Source organism: Branchiostoma lanceolatum, chromosome 6 (genome assembly GCF_035083965.1).
Source record: "Branchiostoma lanceolatum isolate klBraLanc5 chromosome 6, klBraLanc5.hap2, whole genome shotgun sequence".
NCBI lineage: Eukaryota > Metazoa > Chordata > Leptocardii > Amphioxiformes > Branchiostomatidae > Branchiostoma > Branchiostoma lanceolatum.
Window position 1 is genome coordinate 1,260,780 of NC_089727.1, and position 20,910 is coordinate 1,281,689.

General features: G+C 43.3%; 1 protein-coding gene across 16 annotated transcripts in view; it reads right to left on the bottom strand.

Moving 5' to 3' along the window:
* The window catches only part of LOC136436100 (ubinuclein-1-like), a 36,736-nt gene that overhangs the window by 1,297 nt on the left and 14,529 nt on the right, over positions 1-20,910 (bottom strand). For 2 of the 16 annotated variants that reach the window (XM_066429819.1, XM_066429829.1), the window contains 15 exons: positions 13,026-13,112; positions 12,424-12,542; positions 11,007-11,168; positions 10,690-10,827; positions 10,131-10,181; positions 9,815-9,831; positions 9,652-9,692; positions 9,062-9,145; positions 8,159-8,359; positions 7,305-7,649; positions 5,431-6,985; positions 4,487-4,540; positions 3,859-3,948; positions 3,162-3,194; positions 646-696 (listed from right to left, as the gene is read on the bottom strand). In XM_066429819.1, the coding sequence (XP_066285916.1) occupies positions 646-696; positions 3,162-3,194; positions 3,859-3,948; positions 4,487-4,540; positions 5,431-6,985; positions 7,305-7,649; positions 8,159-8,359; positions 9,062-9,145; positions 9,652-9,692; positions 9,815-9,831; positions 10,131-10,181; positions 10,690-10,827; positions 11,007-11,168; positions 12,424-12,542; positions 13,026-13,112 (3,028 nt within the window). Of the gene's footprint in view, positions 1-645; positions 697-3,161; positions 3,195-3,858; positions 3,949-4,486; positions 4,541-5,430; positions 6,986-7,304; positions 7,650-8,158; positions 8,360-9,061; positions 9,146-9,651; positions 9,693-9,814; positions 9,832-10,130; positions 10,182-10,689; positions 10,828-11,006; positions 11,169-12,292; positions 12,307-12,423; positions 12,543-13,025; positions 13,113-20,910 lie in introns of all 16 variants that reach the window. The other 14 variants (XM_066429820.1, XM_066429822.1, XM_066429821.1 and 11 more) reach the window with 14 other exon arrangements.

Here is a 20,910-nt window from a genome sequence, read left to right on the forward strand (position 1 = left end):
ATATACATGTAGGTAAACATGTAGTCAGAGGCCAGCATGCAACAAGTACAGTAACCGCACAAAAGCTTCTCAAGTTCCTTCTTAGAATTCTCTTCAAGGCCACAGCAAGTAGATTTTATGGATGATAGCTTCTGCAGACTCGAAGTATAATGTGGGAGCGCAAAAAAAATATGGACCGAGAAAACCAGATGACAATTTTCAAAATAGAGGATTGAAAGACAAGAATTGAAGCGACAAAACATGGCATCATAGCCAATAAGTCTTCCACATAATCATGCATTTCTGTACTAAAGAAGTGCAGAAAGTGACACCAGACTGAGTGTGGTAGCCTAGTGTCACTACAACTACACTCAAGACTATCACACTGATGTCACTTAATTATCATCTGTATCTTTTTTTTATTCATTGTTTTCAGGATTTCTATTACTGTACTCTAAGACTTGTAATGTCGACCATTGCCAAAAAGAGAAAACATTTTTTTTTTTAAACAAAATCTGGCAAAAATCGATGGACACATCCACAAAATCTACTTGCTGTTGCCTCAAAAAGTTAGCCAAGTTTCCCCATGTGTTGAAGGGGGAGCGGTGAGTAGTAGAGGAGGTGCTGTGCAGTGCAGTGATTGGAGGAGGAGGAGAGAGGAGCCACCTTTGGGCAGACTGCCACCCGAGCCGGGCCGACTGAGACATGCCATGATATCTGCAGAGCACAAACACCAGGTGAAAACAAGGGAGCGACACGGCAGCGCTCGGACGGCCACTCCTAGTCAATCTGTCGGTTCTCGGATAGAAACAAAAATACAGCAATGCTGTACTGAACGATTAAGATGAAAACAGGGTATGATGGAAAAATCTATACCTTGGTACACCCCCCCCCCCAAAAAGTTACTCAAGCAACTGGATAAAATTGTGAAACAGTCAGACGTTTCAGACAGTATCTGCTGTCTTTTGTCAGTGACTAAGGAAAGATGTGGCAGAACTAGGTTTTATACCAAACCTCTGAATAGATATGTTAATGAAGTGAAGACAATTTCAGATGGTTCAAAAGGACTTGGTACACACAGTTTGAGGGAATAATTAATCTTTTGTAATTTTCAGCAGTGAAAGATTTTAATGTGTTTGAAGGCCACGCCAATTTTATTTCTTGGTTGACGGATTTTTATTTTCAAAAAAAATTTTTTTTAGAAAAAAACAAATCAAGAAAACAGAAGGCTGGCCCAGCCTTCTGTTTTCATGATTTTTTTTTTCTAATTTTTTTTTTTACATAAAAATCCGTTAACCAAGAATTAGATTGGTGTGGCCTAAGTTTGCAGCTGGAACAATTGGTGGAAACAGTGGAATACACTGGAACTGCATAAATCACAGTGCCCATCCACCCCCAAGCCCTGTTTTCATCTTGACCACTGAGGTTTTTTTTATCTACATGTAAAATATCCGAAAACCGGGGAAATGAGCAGAAGTGGCCCCGGCACCTGCCATGTCCGGTGTACTCTGTGGCAAGCATGCACTGAGAACACGGAGTCTGGAAAAGTCATGGAGTGATTATGGAACAAAAGAACACCGTCACACTGCACAGACTGGTGTGAGCAAAACAAGAATTCAGTATACAGTGGATACCGGTAAGTATAAGGAAACATCAAATAATGATGTTAAAGTATTGAACTTTAGTAATAGCAGTGAACAATAAAGTTTTAATTAAAAAAAAAACTAAAAAAAACAGCCGTGTTGTTGGCATCCTACAGTAGTAGCATGACATGCATGATAAAAAATATACATAATATATACACACCACAGGTTGTCTGTTAAATTATTTGACTAAGACAATATGAGACATACTTTTCTACTTTGTAAGAAGTAGGCTATCAAAAGTATAGCTAGTACATGTATGTGTGAAAGCACAATCAGATGTTTCTAAAGCATACAGTACATGTATGGCTACGCTTTTCACAAAACATGCAAAGCACTGACCAATACATTTTCTTTCATACAGTTTTAGTCTTGAAGGGTTTATGTTAACTATGAACTTTAAATAAAGGTTAGGTTTGATGTTTTCTATCCAGGACAAAATAAACACATTCAACAGGCTTCTATTATGCACAGAGTCTGCCATGCTGCTACATGGGTATGGGGTTAACATGCATCCAAGCTGAAAACTAGAACTGGTTTGTGTCCTTGGTTCTTTGACATTCCGTAAAAAAATGGGGGGGGGGGGGGGGACGATAAAAAAAACACTGCTTCAGTCAATACAGATGTGTAAAAGCGCAGTACATTACAGTCAAAACTGGCCAAGACAACCACGATATGATTTGGTCTATGTGGACAGGTGGTGACTATAGACAGGATTCTCAATACTTGTGTTCATGGGAAAGAAATTCTGCACATGTGAGACCTCCCAAAGTGGTCACACTAGTGGTCCTAATGTAGAGGTGATCACTTGTACAGGTTTGACTAATTTAATGTACAATTGTAAAATCTTAGCTTCTCTAGTTTCTCTTGAGGACCAAATTTTGTTTATTTATTTCAGTCCAAGATCCAAGGAATAAAATTGCACCATGCAGCCTTCAGGGTGACCCTGTGGGAAATACGTTGACAATAAGAAACGAAGTAAAGATGGAAAAAAGCAGCAGCATGCAGCGAGCATTAAGGCGATAGGGCCTTGAAAATCAATGTTGTGCTTTCGATTAAGGTCCTGAAAAAAAGAGCCGGTACACATGTAGGTAGGGATTCATCTCTTTTGTTCTAGATTTCTGTCGAAGTGATTCAACAGATATATTGTACAGAATGAGATACACTGTACAAACACAAGTAGTTTGGTTTGGTGGGTTGGTTTATTTAACCGTTTGAAAAGCGGCCTGCAGGCCGACTTGAGTTTTTCATGAATAAACAAAGGTTCAAACAATCTTTATTTGTAACAGAAATATGGAAAACATGTTGGAAAATGATTAAAAAAAAATTTAATCCCTCATATCAAAAATTTCCCTTGCCAGCAATCGACCTAAAAAAGGGCAGGGTCAGCAGGTTTTTGCAAGGGTTGGTCGGATAATCCGAAACACAACTTGTTCTCTAGGCCTAAGCAGGCAGGCAAGCAAGCAAGCAGGCAGGCAAGCAGGCAAGCAGGCAGGCAGGCAGGCAAGACGGCAAAGTCGACATGAAAAAAAGTCTAACCGTGGAGCCTCCCACTACCAAGACTTTCAGGGACTGAAACATTAAATGCATGTATGACAAACACATAAACATCATGTAAAAACACTTTTCATCACACATCAAAAACATTTTATAGTAACAAAACACTAAAACATACATGCATATTCCTGACAAAGAGCACAAAAGCATCGTGGTGAGTGCAAAAAGTAGCTGCTAGTTTAGCTATTCTAGTGACTTTAGACTGCAAAGGCATCTAGTACAGTCAAAACTGCCCAAGAAGACCACCCAGGGGTCCAATAAAATCTGGTCTATGTGAACAGGTCGTCACTACAGTAACGATTCTTAAAAAAGTGCCGGTGAAACGAAATTTCCTCTATCATTCTCATAAAAAGTTTCGTCTTTTCTAAAAATCAAGTCAATTGTATTGTGTGGCAAATTAGTAATGCGCCATGACGTCACAGAAAGGACTACTTAAGCTAGTATGTCTAGAAATACTTTCTGTGATGTCACAAAGCATTGCTAATTTGCACACACATTTTACTGGCGCTTTAATGCGTATGTTAACGGGAAAAATTATCTAACGGACCACCAAAAAGTGGTGATATTGGCCAGGTGGTTATTATGTAGAGGCGGTCACTTGCACAGGTTTGACTGGACTTGAAATGTAAGTGTTGGTCACTCTGAGAAATCATACAGGCCGAGAAGAGACCAAGCTTACCGGAGAAAGCTTGTGAGAACTGGTTGCCTGGATACGGTTGCCGGGTGGGGCTGCTACGGAGGGTGCCAAACGGAGGCAAAGAGCCGCCTGCTGAGGGAAGAAGCATTTTCCGTTGACTACAAAAATTATTGTTGTTCGTCACTCGTTTACTGGCAATGACATCCAGTTAGGGCCAGGTTACACATACGTCATACGGTCGCAATCTGGAGCCATTCCTGGGATAGTCGTGAACATGTCTGGCAAAATTCAGCTGTCTTCCTACAGCAATGGAAAGACTTTTGCCTAGCTTTGGTAGTTCGCACACGAAAGTCATACCATGCACATGGAAATACCTTCAACAAATTTTCTTTGCAACAAACAGTTAATAATGACCAGGAAAACCAGCATGTTCACTCACAAGTACTACTGAATAATCAAACTTGACCACTAAGTCTAAGAGCTACACTGGTCTTTGCTCGTCCTTTTTTTCACATTGCATATACTATGATCATCAGTTATAGAAACAAAATGGTGCCCAGTTTATAATAGACAATACAGTAGCAAATACATGTAGCAACACACAGGTCACATGCAGATTTGCTTCCATTGATGGTTATGATATCATGTACAGCCAGGGGTAACATTTCACCTTGAAAGTTCACTGTGGGTGGTTGACCTTTAACCTTGGAACTTGTGCCCCTTCCTGCATCAGCAGGGTGGGTGGAACAGGGGTCATATAAGGTCAAGGTCATACAAGATGGCTATAAAATACGGTAGTACTGCTAGAACCTGTTTTTTTCTTCAAATACTTGCACATTTATGTAGTGACGTCTTTACATCGAAAATTGTGAACTTCCAGCATTTTGGACATGTTATTTCTACTTACACATATCAGTACATGTACTGTCACAGAATCCTAAAACTTGAAATAGAAATGTACAGGACATCAAATAAAAAATGTCCATGTTTCCTTTTTTGCTGGCTGTGTGTGCTAAAATAGCAGGCGAAATTCAGAAAAATTCATTTTTCAAACTACATACACAAGCCGAAGATGCTTGCATGTGAAATCCTGCAAGCTACAAACATTGCATGATTGTATGTGTGTTGACAATAAGCCTGTTCACTGAACTGCACATGCACAGCGAGATGCACTGTGGGTAATATGTCAAAGTTCAAGGCCCTGAGACATGAACAAAACGCAGCTGGACATGTTCCAGGAATGGTCAGGATTAGAACTGTTGATGAAGGTTAGACATCCAGGTAAAGAAATACGCAGGGTAACAGTTAACTCATTGACAGTAACTCATTGACAAGCAACTGGGTAAAATTTGGATAAATTTTCCAGTTTCTTAACTGTTACCTTACGTCTAAAAAAATAGGATATTGGAGTTTTCTTTTTCACAACCAGGAATGTCTCTTATCTGCTGACGTTTCGATGCCTATCAGTCAGAAGCTCTGACAAATATGTCTGATGCCAAACTCCAATATCCTGTTACCTTGCATGTTTACAAGTCTGGGGCCTTCACCTTTGACATATGACCCACAATGCATCTCGCCGTGCATGTGCAGTCTAACCCGTGAAGCGGCTCATACCTGGTCCGTAGGCCTGCACGTGGTTGTAGGTGCCGGGTGCAGGGCCGGTGATGATGGCGTCAGAAACAACTCTCTGTCCACCCGCCGTGGACGCCTGGTCTCGTCTGGGGTCCGCCAGCCCCATCTGGTACACGGGCAGGGCCTGGGTCGTGGGGTGGGTCAGCTGGGACTGGGACAGGCTGGGTCGGGCCAACCCACGCTGGGTCGTCTGAGGTATGGAGTTTAACCCGGGCAGCTGGAAGCTGCTGAGGTCGGGGGTGATGCCGCCCATGGAAGCCAGACTGGAGGAGGTGAACTTGGGACTGCTGGAGCTGTAACCCGTGGGTTTCTGGTGCGACTGAGGCGACGTGGGTGTGTAACCCGCGGGTTTCTGGTGGGACAGGGGCGACGTGGGTGTGTAACCCGCGGGTTTCTGGTGGGACAGGGGCGACGTGGGTGTGTAACCCGCGGGTTTCTGGTGGGACAGGGGCGACGTGGGTGTGTAGCCTGTGGATTTCTGATGGGACAGGGGGGATGTGGAGTTGTAGCCCTGTCCATGGGGGCTCAGGTTGGGTGAGCTGTGTGACAGTCCGCTTTGCCTTGCCTGGTTGCCGTGGGTCAGGCTGGACTGGCTGCTGTGGGTTAAACTAGACTGGTTGGTGTGGGTTAAACTAGACTGGTTGCTTTGGGTTAAACTAGGCTGGTTGCCATGGGTTAAACTAGACTGGTTGCTATGGGTTAAACTAGATTGTTTACCATGGGTCAAACTGGACTGGCTGTTATGGGTTAGGCTGGACTGGGTGCCTTGGGCTAGGCTGGCCTGGTTGCCATGGGTTAGGCTGGCCTGGTTGCCATGGGTTAGGCTCATGCCAATCTTGGGGCTTCCCTGTGTCGTTCGCTCAAATGGGGAGGTCTGGCCCTGAGACTGAGAGGGGTACGACTGCCCTTTGCTGGAGTACAGGGGTGCCTGAGGAGATGTCTGGGGTTGTCCTTTGCTAGAATATAGGGGTGCCTGAGGAGATGTCTGGGTTTGGCTTTTGCTGGAGAACATGGATGCCTGAGTAGAGGTTTGAGGCTGTCCTTTGCTGGAGTACAGGGGTGCCTGAGGAGAGGTTTGAGGCTGGCTTTTGCTGGAGTACAGGGGTGCCTGAGTAGCGGTTTGAGGCTGGCCTTTGCTGGAGTACAGGGGTGCCTGAGTAGCGGTTTGAGGCTGGCCTTTGCTGGAGTACAGGGGTGCCTGAGTAGCGGTTTGAGGCTGGCTTTTGCTGGAGAACAGGGGTGCCTGAGACTGAGTGGAGGTCTGGAAGTGTGGTTTGACGAAGGACAGAGGTTTGGCTTTGGGCTGGGAGCTCTGTGTGTGCGCCTGGAACTGTGCGTACGGAGAGGTAGTGGTCGGCACCTTGTGTGGGGCTGCTGCTTGCTGCCGGGCGGGCTGGGAGTTATCCCCCTCGCCATGCCTGGCCAGCGGGTAGTTGAAGCCAGCCGGCTGCTGGATCGACTGTTCGAACAGAGCCTGGAACGACTTCCCGAACTGAGACCTCATCTCGGCGGACGACGGTCTCTGCTGCTGCTGAACCTGTTACACATCAGCACAGTTACAAGACACATCATGCCAACAAAAACACATACAGACTATGGAAACCAAAAACTAATGCCATGAAAAAGACTTTTATATACAGATCCATTTCTATATGGAACAGTTTGCCTTAAAGCGTTCAATCTGCTTATTTGGCAAGAGCTTCTCATGCATATAAATCAGTCGATTTGATCTGATGTAGAATGTAAATACTAGCTGTAATGACTTTTATGTAGTATGGATGTCTTATGTTTGTATGTTCTATGTCTAGGAAGATTAGCTTCTTTCAAATCTTGTATGACAGCTTAATAAATCCAACCTGTGAGGATGCATTGGGCGGACTCTTCATGGTCGGTCGCACGACGTCACCGGCAGGTTTCTTTACGGCGCCTGTACTTTGCTGCAGAGGACTAGTTTTCATCGCCGCTGTAAAGTCCTGGGCGGGCTGCGAGTGCGAGCGCGCTTGCCTGACGACCGCGTCGATCGCGTGTCCTATGGAGTTATCAGTGGGAGAATCTCCAAGGCGCGGAGACGGCTCGTTGTGTTTCATCTTCCCGTCCAAGTCTGCGTAGTCGAGGAGGGTGGGGATGAAGGAGGAGATGGAGGAGGTGAGGGTGGGGGCGTTGGGGAGGGCCGACGGAGGGGACGACACCACAGACGTCACCTGATGATAATAACAAATAATAATTAAAATAATGAGTTTTATTTATTGCTTTAGGGCTAATTGTAACATGAAACAATGTATAGAAAAAGTATACAGACAGTGCGAGTTAACAACGGTGACAAGTGGAACAAGTAACTATCCTAAGAACTGCTACAGAATACAATCTAAGCTTTTTGGGTTTATATTCTTTTTTTGGAAGCATGGGAAGATGAAGTGTCCCTCTTTTTCTGCAATGAGTGGGTTTTGAGAGGCTTTCGTTTTCTTTTGGTGGCAAGTTTTGGTGGCTTCTTTAAATAGCTCTCTTCTTTCCTGATCAAATAATAATAACAGTTACTAGAACGGTAACACCTGCAAGCAACTACATAATGTTCACCTTCACATGGTCTAGCCTAACAATATGCTGCTCTCTTGCTCTAACACATTCATACATATCCAGCTGTCCTGCCACAATATAAAATGATCTTGAGGGCAGTGCGCTAATACAGGTACTATATAGAGAATATATCCACCTGCTGTTTCTCCGCGGCCACACAGGAAGCGAACAGCGACATGGACTGGAGCGCGGAGGACGACGTTGCCATGGGAACGGGTTTCGGGAAGGTCTGGCTTGGCGAGGTTCTTGGCGGAGTCGAGTTGCTGCCGCCGATGTTTCCGCCCGCTACGACCGCACCGGAGGGGAGCACCACCGGGGAGGGTGCCTTCCGCTCCTGCTGTGAGGGGAGGAAGGACAGGTGTAAGCGCCATCTAGTGATTTGCTGGAATACTGCAGACAGTATAGTCTCCCAAGCAAGGTCGAACCAGCGAGGTATTAATCTGCTCGTTCAGTAACATATCCAGGAATCGAAATGTGTTTTTGCAATATGTGATGCGAACACAGGGCCTGCGTTCCCTTTCTGCACGTAATTTCAAATCAATTTCAAATTGTTTTTTTGTTTTTTGGTTGCAAATTTGCCAAGTTGCAAATGACTGGGAATTGCAGGTGGGTATTTCAAGCCCTGGAGCGTAAATATTCACCAGGCCACACAAATGCATTTCCTTGGTTCTCACACATCTTGAAATCAAGGATCCGATGCAAACAGAGGCTGGAAGGAAAACCTGACCATATTCACTGACTGGACCTCCAGCATGCAAACGAAAAGCATTTGTTTTGTTAACTCACAGAAGCAATAACGACAGACAGACGCATCGCAACAACCACAAATGTTCGGCAACCTGCAGTGAACTGGACAATCGGTCAACAGAAATTCCCAAACCAGAAAAAAGTAAGGATCGCTGAAAAAAAAAAGTTAGCCATTTCGAGACCACCCGACCAGCACACTTCAGTCTCAAGCCTCTGAAAATGAAAGGAATGCACAAAAACTCTTTTTCTGGAATGAAAAGGTAAGGCCCGAACAGCAAGGGTTCACACCAACCCTTGAGACTGCAGGGTCCCAGGGGTCCGTTTGGCCTACCTGCTGGCTCCACCCCCACACATGGGGTGGATGGTCCAGCCCAAACTGGAAAATATAACAGAGACCCACGGTGAGGGAGAGCCCATTGCTTTTATGGGGCGTGGAGATGTGGTAAAAAATATCTCATACAAAAATTAAAAAGAAATCCCCCATATCAAGTTAAGTAAAGCCATAATTGTGGCTTGTAAAAATGAAAAATAGAAATTGGACTGTTACACCCCCAGAGAAAAATATATTGGTATATCCTGAAGGTACTTTACTATGCAAATGCATTACGCATGATTGAATGAAGCAAGCTGGACAATGTACATGTACTTGACATGTGACAGTCAAAAAAGTATTTTTTCACTTAACCTTCTCCTTGCTGCCTAACTGTAACCAATACAGAACTGGGTGCAAAACAGCGTGCTAAAGATCATGTCATGGTAATAGATGCACAAATACAATGTATGACTAAACACATGCAGCAGCTCTGAAGAGCAGATATCCAAAACATGTTTAATGAATGGGGACTTCAGTGAACTACAAAAAAATCAAAAATGGACACAAACCTTGATAATTGCTGTTTTCTTTGGAGCAGGATTCACTTGTACTGCAAAGAAATAATGGAGGTTTTATAGATGACATACTAAAAGAAAAAACAGCTAAAATTCATAACAAATGTTGCACAAACAACAAAATTATAACATAGTGGATAGATGAAATTCAACTTACTCTTTTTCTGTTTCGGCCTGAAAGAAATGGAGAAAACAGAATTTAGTGGATCATTATCAATGATAGGAGCATGTGTTAAACAAGGAAGGGCACCAAGACTTGCATTCTATCTAAGACCAGATATTGGGTAACAGGCTGAAGAAAATTTCCAAATGGGAACTCAGGCTGTCTGACTGAGGGATGATTGTGGTGCAAAAAATGTCAGTTATGAGGGCAGATACTTTATAGATACTTTATACAGATACCTAATTTTCAAACCATTTGAGAGAAAACAAATCAAATTGGTATGGCCCCAACTGAAGACCACTGAACTCACGGTTGTGCAGTTATACAGCTGTGGATACATCTGCTCTCCTTGAACAGCATCCTGCAAGAGTACACATGAGTTAGTTGCTTACGATAATGAACAAAATCGGGATGTCTAATAATTTAAAAATGAAAAAGGTTAAAATGTGGTCAGATTACACAAAGAGGTGAGCAAGGGTTTGCAAGATGATGGTAAGAAAGACAGTGAAAAAACCTCATAACAGTTTAGCTCAAGTGTACTCAATGAACAGTTGAGCTAATTTTCCCCACTGGTAATGTCACAGAGAAGGCAGACAATATATACAGTATCTACAGGTTCATTGTACTGGGGAAATTCCCCTAGCTCTTCTCCACAAGAACAGTGAACCTCGACTTAATGTCCCATCCTAAGCACTGCAACCCAGGAGCATGCATGTCGGGTGAGCAAAACACAACTTTTTGGTTCAGGGGCAAGGTTACTTACCACTCTGGACTATGCATACAATTTCCTTGTTATTTTAGTACCATGCGTCCAAAAGACGCATGGACGCATGCCTAGCTACATGTTTGTAAAAGCCTGTCTGCCTCACCTTGCCTGCATCCACCCCTTCGGCCAGCAGTTCTTCACCTCCTGCTCCATGTAGGTCTTCAGGTACTCCTCGGCCGACTGGGACCGAGACCTGTCGTAGTGCTGAACCTTAATCCTCACTACCTCATATAACAGTGTCCTGGGACAGGGAAGTAGAAAAGGTATTGAGCAATAGATAAACCCATAAACCAATACTGACTAGTTCTAGTACTTTACACTGTAGCTAGGTGTTGCTGCTACAGTGTGAAGAATGCAGTCCAAAACTGAGTGACTGAGTTTATATCCCCCCTAGATTTTCTGATGAAACTATCCACAGACCTGATCTCATTGGTCCACTCAAACTTCCTCCGGGGCATGCTGGAGCGTTTGATCTTGATGTTGTCCAGACTGTTCTTGTTCCCCTCCTCGTCCTCGTCAGATGTGGACCCTGCATTCTCCTGTTCTCCCTCCTTCTGCAGGGTCTGCTGGCTCTCCTGTAACCTACATGTACAGGGAACAGTTAGCACCACTGGTTAAATCCTGTAACCTACAGGGAACAGTAAGCAGGGCTAGAGTCAGACGTGGACCCTGCATTCTCCTGTTCCCCATCCTTCTGCAGGCTCTGCTGGCTCTCCTGTAACCTACAGCAGTACAGGGAATAATATAAGTACTGCTAGTTAACTCCGATCCTACAGGGAACAGTAAGCAGGGTAAGGGTTAGAGACAGACGTGGACCCTGCGTTCTCCTGCTCTCCCTCCTTCTGTAGGCTCTGCTGGCTCTCCTGTAGCCTACAGGTTAGAGTAGAGTTTTAGCAGGGATTTTTTCTAAGGAAATACAACTACACGAGAATGCAAGTAAGTGGTGGTCTTTTGCTGTACTGTGATTGGTTAAGCTACCTAGGGCATCTTGCACTTGGCCTATATAAGCCAGAACACAATGCTCATTCGAGCTCTGTCTCCTTGAAAAAGCCACACGCAAGGCGAAACAATTGTCGGTATGGGCTCGAATAAAATCCTAAACAGGGATATGCGGCTTCAGTGTCTTTTCTGAAGATGTGGCATGAGTGTGTACGGTTGGCTTGAGGTTGCCCACTACTATTGCAAGGGAGTGGTGGTGTAAGTCACAGCTGATGACTGGCCACCTATGACTTGGAGCCGCTGTCACACATTCAAGGCCTTCCCAAGACTTTGCTCCCGATCACTCCCCAGCCAAGATTGGCGCTGGGTTTAGAGGAACCAGGCTGCTGGAATCCACCCTAGTCTAACTCCAATTCTCTCCTCTTATCCCATCCAAGAAGAACATGACTTTCCCAACTCCCAACCATGGTCTGGAGGAGCCAAGGTCAGCCATCTGTGACGGGCTTTAGCTTGCTACAGGTCAAGCAATAGTTACTACAAACAGCAGATGAATGAGAAAAGGATGACTAACTGTTCGAGTTTGGTCTGTGTGGCTATAGTTACTACAGTGAGAAGACTATAGGATGAAATACTAACTGTTCTAGTTTTGCCTGCATGGCTAAAGTAACTACAGTGAGAGGAGTATAAGAGACTAACTGTTCGAGCTTGGCCTGCATGGCTATAGTTACTAACACGGCAGGTTGGTAAGACTAGAATAAGACACTAACTGTTCCAGTTTTGCCTGCACGGCTATAGTTACAGTGAGAAGAACAGATTAAGACACTAACTGTTCGAGTTTGGCCTGTGTGGCTATACATGTAGTTACTACAGTGATAAGACTATAGGATGAAATACTGACTGTTCCAGCTTGGCCTGCGTGGCGATCTTGCACTCCTCCTGGTGGCGCCTGATCTGGTCCGGCATCACCTTCCCGATCGCCTCCCGCAGCCGGAACAACGGCTCTCGCAGCTGGCTGTCCTGGGGACGGGGGAAGCGAAGATTTAGATTTCTTTCAGAATCAGATTTTCTGTTAATAATTTCATCAGGTTGATAAATGATGGCTGGGACAAGGAAGACAAAAACGTTAGCATGAAATCTTGTCTGGGGTGAAAAAAAGCAAGAGTTTAACTTTAAGGAGACACTGGACCCCAAGAAACCATGGAAACAAAAACGAAAAATGGAGACGGAAAAAGGTGGTCCAGAATGTCATTGAGGGAACAACACACACATGAATTCTCAAGATTAGGAAAAGGACGTCAAGAAAATGTTCACCATAAACAGGTGGCCCCTACAGACAGAATTCTTAATGCTGGGGAAAAATAAGCTAACTGGACCGCCAAAAAGTGGTCACAAGATGACAAAGTTTGATCTAAAAGTAACAAATTGAATGCAATCCATGCATAAATAGCACATGATCTGAAAATAGCAGTGATATTGCATTTAATGAAATACAGTACTTACGAGTTCACTGTGTCTGAGTTTCTTGGCCCGTTTGAGGAGGGTGTCCTTGGTGCAGGGGAGATGGGCAGCCAGGTGGGCAAACACACCCTGTCAATAGAACATCAACATGAGACAAGGCAAGCAGAGATGGCAGACTTTGCCACCTTGACAACAAGCACCCTCCGGCAGGACATATAGAAACTACAGTACAGCAACACACACAGACACACACATACACACACACATATACACAATACACCTGTCAACAGAACATCAAACAAGGCAATCAGAGATGGCAGAGTTCACGCCATGGATGACATGCAAACACACACGCCCAAACAAATTCTTGGTTTTATGTAAGGGACTGTACAATATTCGGAAAAGGGAGGCAACAAGGGAAATTTGTTTTGCCTAGGGGGAGGGCTATTAAGATTTATCTAAAAATGGAAAGATTGATTATTGAATGATCATCAACAAATGTGTGAAACTACCGTAGTCAGTTGGGTCTAGAGTCCACACTCAGGATTTAAACTTATTCATACATTTTCCTGTATGAGTATGACTCATTTTTTCTACACAGCGTCATCATGTTCTGGAGGTTAAACTTCAAGCTCAAACTCTGTAATAAAGTAAAATACTGTCATGTAGATAGATGAATAAAACCCAATCACCAAAACAATTTTAAGGATTCATAATGTCTAAACTCAGATTTGTCCAAGTCTGAGCAAGTGATTTGCTTGAAATTATCAACAACACATTTAGCAACGACTGGAAAGTCCCGGTGTTTGTAGTCCATGCTTCACATATAACAGCATTGTGTGGTGTTGACACATGATCCACAGGTATTGACATTGACGTCAGTATGAGTCATGCATGGCCATAGGGACTTACCAGTTTTTTTCTGTTGATCAGAGGGCAAACTGACCAACCAACACAACTGAACATTCAGTGTAACACAGGATTTGGACACCTAGGTGACAAAATAACCTGAAAATTCATCTGTTCTGTGTGTTTCCTCGCATCTGTTGTGCAGGTCGCAGATGTGAACTGGTTCCGCGGTCTTAGCCACACCTGCTCCTTTTACAATTGCAAGTCTAGAGGATGCACGAAGGATAAGACTCAACTGAAGAGACGTCAAGTTCTACCAAACATCACAGCATGGCCAGCCTGGCAAACAAACTTTAAGGTGGGTTTGTATGAGGACTTGAGCACTGCCAGTAAATTATGGTTGAGGTGTGATTGGTTGCTTTTATTCTAGAGCACATAATCATCCGGAATCAATTGTTAAAGGGGCATATTGTGATCGGAACTGTTTTTGGTTATTTTTCTACAACATTAGTTGAATGTACCTTTTTTTTTTAATACACTGCACAGCAATATTCGCGACGTTCTGAAGTTTGTTCACTAATGTCTTGTGGTTATTTTCCCGTGACGCTCGCACTGCGACCGCAAAGGTCAATTTGGATATTTCTTAGCGTTCTGCGCTGGCTCATTTGCGTATCATAAAATGGAGGTGGAAAATATGCAAATAAGCCAGATTTTACACCTTTTGCATTTTCGTCATTTAATAATGATGGAAATGTGACAAAATGACGGGAATATGTTGGAAATAAGTTACAAATAGGTTACGAATGTGAATCTGAATGTAGATTTTTCAAATTATGAATATTTTCAGTTTTTGTTCATCAAATTCTACAATATGCCCCTTTAGTTTAAGCTTCATTGACAAATTCTCCAGATTGCCACAAAAGCACTTATAAATCACAGTATAAATCTTCTGTCTGTATGTTGCAGATTTGTACAGAGGAGCCCTTGGTTCACAGTGATCACAAAACAGATTTTGATCCAAAAAGCCAGGTTTGAGTCAGTAGAAAAAACAAACATGCAAAAGGCAACGACCAGACTGTCAGTAGTGGTTGAAGAATTACGTGAACTGGACCTGATCTTTAAGAGTGGTTCTGATCTAGATGTTGTGGAGAAGGGATACGCACGCAAGCTGATTCACGCCATCAGTAGTGACAATGAGGTCTTACAGAATGAGGCGCTGAAAAGTCTCGGCGATTTGTACTTGCAGAGAGCTAAGACAAATGATCACAAGGCTGAGAATTTCAACAAGGCTTGTGGGTTGTACACAGAAGTCCTGCGACGTTGTAGAAGTCGGGATGATCGACAAGTCATAGAACATCGCATCAAATATGCAGAAAAGTGTACAAAGCTGGTACACAGTCAAAGTCACATGAAATCAGACGTTTTAGATCAATACCTACACTGTCCATTTCAGAAGCGAAGAAAAATGGAACAATCCAGAAACAGGAAAGTAGCCGATGGCAAAACACAGGAGCACACTGACAGGTGACTTACTTTCCTTGGCATGTTAAAAATATACAGTAGATTTGTTAGACAGTCATTCATATCCATCAACAAAATTGTCAATAGCTATGAAAACCTGTCAATGCTGATACACAGTATCTATTTTTAGATATTGGGCAAAAATGTATCACATTTTTTGAAAGTAACTAAAAATCACCCTGCTACAGTTTCTACACAGACCATCTACAGGAGGGCTGCAGGGCCCTGCAGAAAGGGGACCTGGACACCGCAGAACAACACTTTACAGCTGTGCTCAAGTCTGTCCATGTAAAAGGTGATCTAACAGGCCTAAAAAGGTCCCCATTGGAAAGATACCAGTGACCATAATCTGTCTTTTCACTAACTTAACTCTTCTGATTGAAGTATGACCTTGCCTTGTGTTAGTCTCTTTCAGTAAAATGTACAATCTCTTTAAGTCTATTGGCATTTTCAATGTTTCATTTGATAATATAATCTGCAATGAACCATATTGAAAATATCTCAACAGCCCCCTTTGTATCTTATGAGCAAAACATAACATTACTACATAAAGGCAGAAAATGCTCATTTTTTTATTGAATCACATTTGATTTTGTTCAATACTGTCTGTCAATTGTAGATGTCTTTTATCACATTTGATTTTGGTCATGCCAGTCTATCATTTGTATATGTTTTGTTCCATGTATTTTGATCTTAATGTTTTTAATGTGAATGGACTCCAGGAAGAATAGTGTAAGATTTTCAATAATTGAACACTAATGGAGATCCGAATAAAACAAACAATAAAACAAACAAAATGAATTATCAACAATTTCTAAAATGACAGACAAAACCGTGAATTTCAATTTCTAAGACCTTGTTCAATCAAAAAATGAGATTGTGCTTGATAAGCCTAATCAATTGATTTTTAGATCCAAATACAGAGCAATACAAAAAAGAGGTGGAGCCCTTGTGCAAGTTAAGTGATGTCTACCTAGAAAGAGGCCTGCAGTCGAAAGACGGAAGTGATTTCACGAAGGCTGCAGCACTCTGTAATGCAGCGCTGGTCAGAGCAAGGCCAGAAGACAGAGAGGGCATCAAACAAAGCATCCTGAGAACTTGTTAACTATTTGTCAATCGCGTGCTGGGGATCAAGCAAGAAGTTGACATCGATATCGGTGACTCTGAGAAACACAAGTTGACGTTGGCGGAAAGTCGGAGGCATGTGGAAGATGAGATCAGAAGAGTCGAGCAAGAGATAGATCCCTATAGCCTTGACGACGATGATCCGATGATAAGAGAAGTGGAGAAGAAAAGAGCGGAAGCAATCATATCATTGTTTGAAACAATTGTTGAACAGAGAAAAACGTTCATAGCCGGCCTTGTAGATGAGTGCATGAAGGTAATGGGCCCCCCTCCCTGTAAGTACGCCATGATAGGCCTGGGTTCACAAGCCACGGGACTAGCAACTCCCTACTCTGATCTGGAGTTTGCCATCCTGATAGAGGAGGAAACAGAGAGTAACATTGAGTATTTCCGCAACCTCACTCACTACCTGCATCTCAAAGTCATCAACCTGGGAGAAACCATTCTCCCAGCGATGGGCATCAAGTCACTCAATGATTTCTCCTCAGACCGCCCACTGGACAAATGGTTCTGTGACACTGTAACACCGCGTGGGTTTGCATTTGACGGAGCAATGCCGTTTGCAAGCAAAACTCCACTTGGCAGGGGTAAACCATTTGAACTCATTCACACACCAAGTGAAATGACCAGAATCATGAAAGATGACCTGAGTCTGCATTTAAAGAAAGGCTACCATCTCGCCAGCATATTGGGGATTGTGTGTTTGATCACAGGAGAGCAGGACTTAGCAGATACGTATTCTACTTTATGGACCCATCAAATACAAAGTAATAATGGAGAAATATCTTTGCTTCAAGCATGGAGCATCATGACCGAAAAAACAAATATTGAGACCTTTTTAAAGAAAGCTCCAACTCCAAGTCTGCTGAATGTAAAAAAAGAAATCTATCGATTTTCGACCCTTGCAGTGACGTGCTGGGCACTACGCTGTGGTATACAACCCACCACAATCTGGGAGACTATTCAGAAGATGCACATAAACAGAGTTATCAATAGAGAGAAAGAGAATCACTTGATGGTACTGGTCAGCATCTCAGCAGAAATGAGGCTGCGGACATACATGAACAACCGTGGTCAGGTAGAGAACATGTCAGCCTTATTGTCCATGTCTGCTAACACAGATATTGGGGAGAAGCTGAAGAAAGTGTTTTACTTCTCAAATACAAAACAGCTGATGAGGTACTATTACACAGCAAGGCCATTAAAGGCCTTTATTCAACACTCACTGATAAAAATTCAGTCACAAATGGTAGAACCACCTATTCTGTTTGACAATTCACCAAGATTACAAGCAGATGTTTATATCAGTCTGTGTGAGTACACAAAAGCAAAATCATGTGCGGAACAGGCACTGCAGAATGATCTTTTAACACATGCTGGGGAAACTGCACATCCTGACATTGTCACATCACTCGAGAAGTTAGGTAACATCTGCAGTGACCTCGGTGATCACAGAGAGGCTGTCAGCTATCATGAACAGGCACTAGAGATGAGGCGGACTATCTATGGTGAGAACACCGCACATCCTGCCAATGCTTCATCACTTGGCAACTTGGGTAACGCCTGGAGTCACCTTGGTGATCACAGAAAGGCTGTTAGCTATTATGACCAGGTACTACAGATGATGCAGAGTATCTATGGAAAGAACACTGCACATCCTGACATCGCCTCAACACTTGGCAACTTGGGTAACGTCTGGGGTCACCTTGGTGATCACAGAAAGGCTGTTAGCTATCATGACCAAGCACTTAAGATGAAGCAGAGTATCTATGGTGAGAACACTGCACATCCTGGTATTGCCATGTTACTTAACAACTTGGGTAGCACCAGGAATGACCTTGGTGATCACAGAAAGGCTGTCAGCTATTATGAACAGTCACTGCAGATGTGCAGGAGTATCTATGGTGAGGACACTGCACATCCTGACATCGCTGCATCACTTCACAACTTGGGTAATGCCTGGAATAACCTTGGTGATCACAGAAAGGCTGTCAGCTATCATGAACAGTCACTACAGATGGAGCAGAGTATCTATGGTGAGGACACTGCACATCCTGACATCGCCTCGTCACTTAACAGCTTGGGGAATGCCTGGAGAGACCTTGGTGATCACAGGCAGGCTGTCAGCTATCATGAACAGTCACTACAAATGAGGCGGAGTATCTATGGTGAGGACACTGCACATCCTGACATCGCCACCTCACTTAACAACTTGGGCAACGCCTGGTGTCACCTTGGTGATCACAGAAAAGCCGTCAGCTATTATGAACAGGCACTACAGATGAGACAGAGTATCTATTCTGAGAACACTCCACATCCTGACATCGCCCGGTCACTTAGCAACTTGGGTGATGCCTGGTATCACCTTGGTGATTACATAAAGGCCGTCAGATATTTCGAACAGTCACTACAGATGAGGCAGAGTATCTATGGTGAGGACACTGCACATCCTGACATCGCCAACTCACTTAACATCTTAGGTGCTGCCTGGGGTCACCTTGGCGATCACAGAAAAGCCGTCAGCTATTATGAACAGGCACTACAGATGAGACAGAGTATCTATTCTGAGAACACTCCACATCCTGACATCGCCCGGTCACTTAGCAACTTGGGTGATGCCTGGTATCACCTTGGTGATTACATAAAGGCCGTCAGATATTTCGAACAGTCACTACAGATGAGGCAGAGTATCTATGGTGAGGACACTGCACATCCTGACATCGCCAACTCACTTAACAACTTAGGTGCTGCCTGGGGTCACCTTGGCGATTACAGAAAAGCCGTCAGTTATTTTGAACAGTCGCTACAGATGAGGCAGAGTATTCATGGTGAGGACACTGCACATCCTGATATTGCCAACTCACTCCACAATTTGGGTGTCATCTGGGGAATTCTTGGCGAGGACAGAAAGGCAGATAGCTATTTTGAACAGTCCTTGCAGATTAGGCAGAGTATCTATGGTGAGGATACTGCACATCCTGACATTGCGATGTCACTTAAAATGCTGAGTGTGGCTCGTTGACTCCTTGGTGATCAAAGAAACTTGTGAAAGGCTTGTATTCAATGCTGACAGGTTGATTTTAATAAACTGAATTGAAGGGGAAAAAGTCACTACAGAAGCGGTCAGGAAAAGTTCTAAAGTAAATGCAAACTACATTCACATAACAACACCTGTTGCTGGATGATTTGCATCATGCCAACTGTAACAACATGAAGAATCAGGGCTCCAGACTAACTTTTAGGCCTAGGAGCACTGTGCTCCTAACTCAAAAAAGTTAGGAGCACCAGCAAAAATCTAGGGGCACCACTACAAAAAGTTGGAAGAACAAGCAAAAGTCTTGGCTATACCAAATAATACTCCTATTAATCAATGTTATACGTTAACAACCGGGAATAAAGTATTTGAATAGATCATAAAAGATAAAAACCTACATTGATGGTGCAGAACAATTGGCAATTCAATTCATTCAACAATACCTTCCTACATACTGATACTAGTACGATGGATTTTTAGAAAAATTGGGCATAGGTTCCCCGGCTGGCCCCTATCCGGGGGCCACGGTGCCTCAAGTTCAACAAGTTGAAAAATACACAATGGTATTTCTTACTTGGAACAAGGCAGGTAATGATTCACATAACCTTGAATGATAAATAAATAGATGACTCTAGAACTTATCTATTGGGTTCATGACCAAAACAAATAAAGTCATATTCCATAATTTGAAACTTCACTGCTGGCATCAAGTTCAACATTTTTACAGGCATTTCTTTTCTTTTTACTCACACTCTGTCTACAGATAATCCAAAATACTTTAATATCCTTAAAATTCTTGCTCAAAATAGTATCAAAAATGATCTGTTTGTGCCGACCCAGTCAAATCGGGAACTTCGAAACGCGTAGTTCAAATTTCCCGCGTCAGGACCGCGCGGCGCCGTCATCCAATGACAGGCAGACCGCATGGGGAAAGCTTTGTGATTCGCCGCTGTGCAGTATAGACAGCAGCAGAATGAAAGTACATGCAGCACCATAACAACGGGCAGGTAATGAGCTTTGAAATGATACCGGTGACAAAAGGAAAATTTGATATTTTTTTAAATAAAACTCCACTTGAATTGATTCATCAATTTTTGATCGTAAAAATCATCGCTTGAACAGGTATAAATATGACCGCAGGAAACAAGCCTTTCATTCTGCTGCGGTCTATTTTTCATAAACATCATGGCCGCCATTGAAAACAGCGAGCGTCCGGCGAGCGCTCACTTTCATCGACAAAGTTTTGACGTTTGAAACATTTCACAAATCAAACAAATACACCACAAAGGAGAGAAACTTATATCCTTTATTTCTATAGGTAACTTTGCCACTAGGAACGGATAGTTTTTGTACCGCGGGTGTGGGAACATGATAGAAAATTCACCGACGATATTCGCG